This window comes from Ciona intestinalis, chromosome 14, assembly GCF_000224145.3.
Source record: "Ciona intestinalis chromosome 14, KH, whole genome shotgun sequence".
NCBI classification, from domain to species: domain Eukaryota; kingdom Metazoa; phylum Chordata; class Ascidiacea; order Phlebobranchia; family Cionidae; genus Ciona; species Ciona intestinalis.
Window position 1 is genome coordinate 86,249 of NC_020179.2, and position 5,572 is coordinate 91,820.

The window sequence follows — 5,572 nt, forward strand, 5'->3', positions numbered from 1 at the left end:
TGATACAAAACACAATATAAAACAATCACCCACAAAATTACATACGTGGTAACTTGTAAGCAGGCACGAGGTGTATGAAACAGAACACCCGTGTTATAACGACTGTCGTTGCCCCGCCATGCCACGATAAATAAAACAAGTCACATTGAAATAAGCGACCGTGGCGTTCTTATAACGACTTTTCCAATCGATCAGTTTTAATGTTCGTACTGATTAAAACAAATGTTCTGGCACATTTATTTGGACGTGTGTTAATTATAACAAGGTATGCGAGACACGTTGTTTACATTGATTTTCGAGTTCCCTTGGAAATATCTCATCCAGCCGAGTGAAAATATCTTGACAGCCCTTCTTTGCACGTGACAACCCGTGAGAAGCGAGCTATATATAGCTATGTGTTTACGGAATATCCTATAAAGAGATTTCGAGGTTTTAATCGTGTATTATGAGTTGTATTAACAGAAGAAATAAGTGGTAGTGACGATTATGGTGACATGGGCGTGTAAGTGAATTGTAAATTAACAACAGTGGGGAAAAGCGAGACATTGCACTGTGGGTAAGATGGGACATCGTTAGCTGCTAAATCCCATATTTTGTGATAAAAAACGCAGTTGGCTAAACTGTAAAAAAAAATTGTTTGCTGTCAATTGTAAGGATGAAAGAGAAAAAACATGTCCCATCTTGCCCCACTTTGCTTCAACATGAGAGTGAATACTTATTATGCAAATGACCACATTTCAAATAAACAAGCGGCTGAATGCATACGAAAGAAAATAAGCAACGGTTTGCATACCATAGCAATAGTTGTCCATGCGCTGTGTCCATAGTATACGTATGGATATGTGTATATTACAAAAGCTGTGCCTTCCAACGACCAAAACATCCACAAGCAAGCATTTGCGATCAGTAGGAACATAATTATGTCCCGAAGCATCAGCCGTGTTTTGTTGGGATCCGGGATTTTCGTTTCAGCCACAATTTTAACTGACTTGGCTAAACTCTTCGGTGGCAGGCTTGCAAGAGTGTTCTTTCGTTGGCGAGAAGTTGATGTTTCATCTTGCTCGTCGCTGCGTGTAGTAATCGACACCAAATGCTGTCGTTTCGGTTGTTCTATGGTCTCAATAACTTTGGCGTCAGTTGAACTAGTTGTGATTTCCCCGCCTTCTGTTCCCTGCTGCACCGATACCTAAAAGTCCCCCAAAAGACAATCACCCATAAAGTAATGTACGTGGTAAATTGTAAGCAGGCACAAGGTGTATGAAACACAACACCTGTGTTATAACAACTGTCGCTTCCCCGCCATGCGATTAAATAAGTTACATTCATTCACCTTTTCGTTTCGCATTGGACCAACCACGGCCACGGTTGGTTGATTCTGCTCCAAATCTTCGCTTGAAAAGTTGGTTTCCGCGGGTGCTGGTTCGTCGTCCGAATTCTCACAAATACTCGCCTTCAGCTTCACTGCTCTGTTGAAATGCCGGGACCTTCCACGCTCCACGTTTGAATATGCAGAAGCCACATTCGCCGCATACATAGCTACAGAATCACGTCGCTGGTGCTGGTACGGTAACGAAGACGTTCGGCCCCCAATGTTTGATACAGATTCATCAAAAACGTCGCATTCAGAGTCGTATCCCTCCTCGTCTATTTCAGACAACGTGCTTAACGCGTTTGCATGACTAACACTGTGAAAGAATTAAAATATTTATAAGTTGATTGAATTAATGTAACTTATTTATCCTCGCATGGCGGGGCAACAGCAGTCGTTATAACACGGGTGTTCTGTTTCATACACCTCGTTTGGGTGATTGTTTTTTTCTGTGTGAGAAAATTTAACCCATTAGTGACCACTGGGTTGGAGCAATTGCCGTTAAGTGTCTTGCCCAAGGACACATACGCTCACAATGGTAGCAGTGACAATTCTTGAACCCATAACCTCCAGGTTTGCTATGTTCTATAATGATATTCCTTACCTTCTGTGAACTTCTTCCGCTGTTTCTTTAGTTTCTATTGTGTTCAGTGGCTCTCGTTTCAACCCATACAAAATAAAGATAACCTGCATACAAATTATATCATATTTACAGCGTGCCCTATATATTAAAATCTGTTATGCCACACGAAATTGCCAAAACAAATTTCTTGTCCAATTTTAACAAAGAATATTCAAACAAATATATAACTGTAGTACCATAACTCAAAAAGAGTGTTGTTGGTTGTTAAAACACGATCGAAAACATGTGATATTATGAGCTAAAATTATGTATCCTATACCCCGTTCTACTATATAGTAGGGTGGGGGAAAATGGGACACCTTTTTAGTCTCATTTCTTGTCACATTTGATAGTAAACAAATAAAATTCAAAGAATTATAAAACCGTATTCTAACGACTCCCATAGACCGTTGTTAGTTGTTTAACACACGATTGGAATGGGATATTATGTGCTCAAGGTGTCCCATTCTACCCCACCCTACTAGAGGCAGGCGATTAGTTTATAGAAATCGTATATTTACCTGCCCAACGCATTGTATGGAGTCAGAAATCGGATACCCAAGGCTCATAATCCATCCGTATATTTTATTGTCGTCTCCCACTATAATTGCTAACACTGAGAAAGTTTCGACAAGGATCGGCCCAACCAGGCATATTAGTAGCAGAGCAGCGTCCAGATCCTCGCCCTCTTGTTTCTGCTCGTGCGATGTTTTCCAGAACAAATAGAAACCACAAACGCAAGCCAATGTCATTAATGATTGGATTGTGACCTAAACAAACAAGATTTTTAAGTTTATGTTGTGTTTTATTTTTTAGAGATAAATTATCAAGGTAGACTTTTAATAATAAGCTACATAAACCGCACATTGTGTTTCAGTATTGCAACAACTTGTTGTCTAACGTCTTGCCAAAGTATGAATGAATGTATGAATGTAACTTACTTTATCCTCGCGTGGCCGGAAAACGACAGTCGTTATAACACAGGTGTTCATACACCTTGTGTCAGCTTACGAGTTACCATGTATGTTACTTAGTGGGTGATTATCTTTTTTGTAATTTTTTATTAAGTAGCTAGATCGCCTCTGATAGCTGGAGTGCGGGAATTTGAGGCGTGTTGCTGCTACCACTGTGCGTATGTGTCCTTGGTCAAGACACGGCAATTACCCTAATAAACCAAGTGGTTTCTTATGTTGACTAAACTATCAACCATATAGACAAAAAATCAATCACTTTCGTGGTAACTCGCTTAGCCGGGAGGTGTATGAAACAGAACACCCGTGTTATAAAGACCATCATTGTTTCGCCATGTGATGAGGATAAAGCAAGGGGTTCATTCAATCACATTTTTCAATTTAAATCTTACCATAAACACATTATAAATTAGAAGGAAATTGTTTTCTGTGTAATATGTTCGTTGTTCCTTAGGCAGACCAGACGATGTGGTGGCAAGTACAATGATAATGACAACTGTAGCGAACAACACGGCACAGCCAGCTATAACCCCTATAAACATATTAATAACATGTTAATATTAACATAAAAATCGAAAACGGTACTAGGTGATACACGTCACGATAAAAAAAGAAGTTTCCGATAGCGTGACAATTTATGTTTGTGCCAATCGTTCTTATGGTTGGCAAATATGTTTTTAACCGCTGCGTTTTATGCCTATTCACGATTATCTCCAAGTAAATACCATTAAGGTTTAACAACTGCCATAACATTAAGTTTGACGTCACCTCGATACGACCTGTACAGTTTATAGCTCGGTTTGACGATGTGTTGGCACGCGGGCGGGTCTTTTCCAACATTCTTCCACGTTACGTATAAAAGGCAACACGCTACAAGACTGAACTCGATTAGAAATGGGAACAGAAACGACTCTGCAACTGATATCGTTTTGCAGAACTCCTGGTCGCAAGTGCAATTGCCGGTAAACAGAAGATCTGTAAAATCGGTTTATGTTATTACCTAATGCACAGACATATAAACATCACGAGTGCACAAAATAGACCCCCTTGTTTTGGAATTTTCATTTGTATATGCACATTCTATTTTATATGGGTGAGGTTCTACAGCGAGGCACGCAATGGGATTTTGGATTTATGTTTCACAATAAAAAAACATATAATTTAAATTTTTGCAAGTTTTTACAATATTATAATTAGTCATTTTTAATATTATAGTTTATGATTACAAATATTATAATGTTTACCTATTCCATGGGAAGTCGATGCACCGGTAACGCCTGTAATTAATTTGGTTCAGCTGTTTATATACAAGTACATCTACATCGCAACATAACGTGAGTGAATTAATGTAAGTTATTTATCCTCACATGGCGGGACAACGACAGTCGTTATAACACGGGTGTTTTGTTTCATACACCTCGTACCCGCTTACAAGTTACCACGTATGTAACTTTGTGGGTATTTTTTTATTTGTTTTTTTTTTCTGTATGGCTGATAATTTAGACACCTATAAGTGACCACTGGGTTGAAGAAATTAAATCTAAGTGTCTTACCCAAGAACTCATACGCCCACAATGTCACATGCACATATATAGACTGAAACACCAAAATGCTTACTGAACGGCGTTCTAGCTCTTAGACCGCTATAAGCATGATAAGTTGGTACATTATGTGAGACATTATCATGGTTTAAATGCGGGGTTGGTCCAGTTGGTGTTGCTGTTGTTCCTTCGTCATGCCCAAGTAACGCCCCAGCAGTTTCGTCTATGATGGTAGCAGTCCATATGGAGAGGTTGGTGGCCACTACGTGCATAACCCCAAACCTGGGAATCAAGTTATTCTGTTGGTTAACATTGAATGAACGAATAAATAATTGTATGTAAAAAAATAATAAATGTAACTTTTTTGTCCTCGCGTGACAGGGCAACGACAATCGTTATAACACGGGTGTTCTGTTTCATACACCTCGTGCTCACTTACAAGTTACCACGTATGTAACTTAATTATCTTCGCATGACGGGGCAACGACAATCATTAAAACACGGCTGTTCTGTTTCATACACCTCGTCCTAAATGACTCTAAATGAGATTATTTATCTCTTCGGCCACGTTCACAAAGATCGGGAAAAGTTTACAAAAGCGAACAAGTGGGAAACAACGTAAAACGATAGTTTAAAGGCGTGTCTGTTGTTGCACTATATGCAAACAGTATTTAGTACTGTGGGGTAAGATAGGACATCTTTAGCTTATAATATCTCGTGAGGATGCGGTTTTATAATTCTTTGAATGTTCTTTGCTTAGTAACAAGGGGGTGAGAAAATGGGATGAAAAGGTGTCCCATCTTCCCCAACCCTATTATAACCAATTTAATAAAATAACATATTACTGAGGCAAACGTCTCACCTTGATAAAGATGGGAAATCTTGAATGAAAACTTTGGAATAATGGAATAAGAAACTGACTTGTACAATAATGAACAACCCGTGTAATATTGGCACCGAAGCGTACAAAGCTTTGTCAGGACACATGGAACTATCAATACCGAGGAATGCAATGAATTCCAAGCCGTCCTTGATTATAATAGCAAGGCCGAACGTTGCTACCACCACC

At 39.1% G+C, this 5,572-nt stretch overlaps 1 protein-coding gene across 3 annotated transcripts in view; it reads right to left on the bottom strand.

Moving 5' to 3' along the window:
* Positions 1-435: 435 nt before the first annotated feature.
* LOC100184977 (proton channel OTOP2-like) overlaps positions 436-5,572 on the bottom strand; it is a 13,400-nt gene continuing 8,263 nt past the window's right edge. For all 3 annotated transcript variants that reach the window (XM_026837709.1, XM_026837710.1, XM_018814740.2), the window contains 9 exons: positions 5,366-5,568; positions 4,580-4,785; positions 4,207-4,239; positions 3,731-3,937; positions 3,355-3,494; positions 2,513-2,761; positions 1,974-2,056; positions 1,331-1,685; positions 436-1,186 (listed from right to left, as the gene is read on the bottom strand). In XM_026837709.1, coding sequence (XP_026693510.1) covers positions 719-1,186; positions 1,331-1,685; positions 1,974-2,056; positions 2,513-2,761; positions 3,355-3,494; positions 3,731-3,937; positions 4,207-4,239; positions 4,580-4,785; positions 5,366-5,568 — 1,944 coding nt within the window. In that variant the 3' untranslated portion in view covers positions 436-718. The remainder of the gene's footprint in view (positions 1,187-1,330; positions 1,686-1,973; positions 2,057-2,512; positions 2,762-3,354; positions 3,495-3,730; positions 3,938-4,206; positions 4,240-4,579; positions 4,786-5,365; positions 5,569-5,572) is intronic.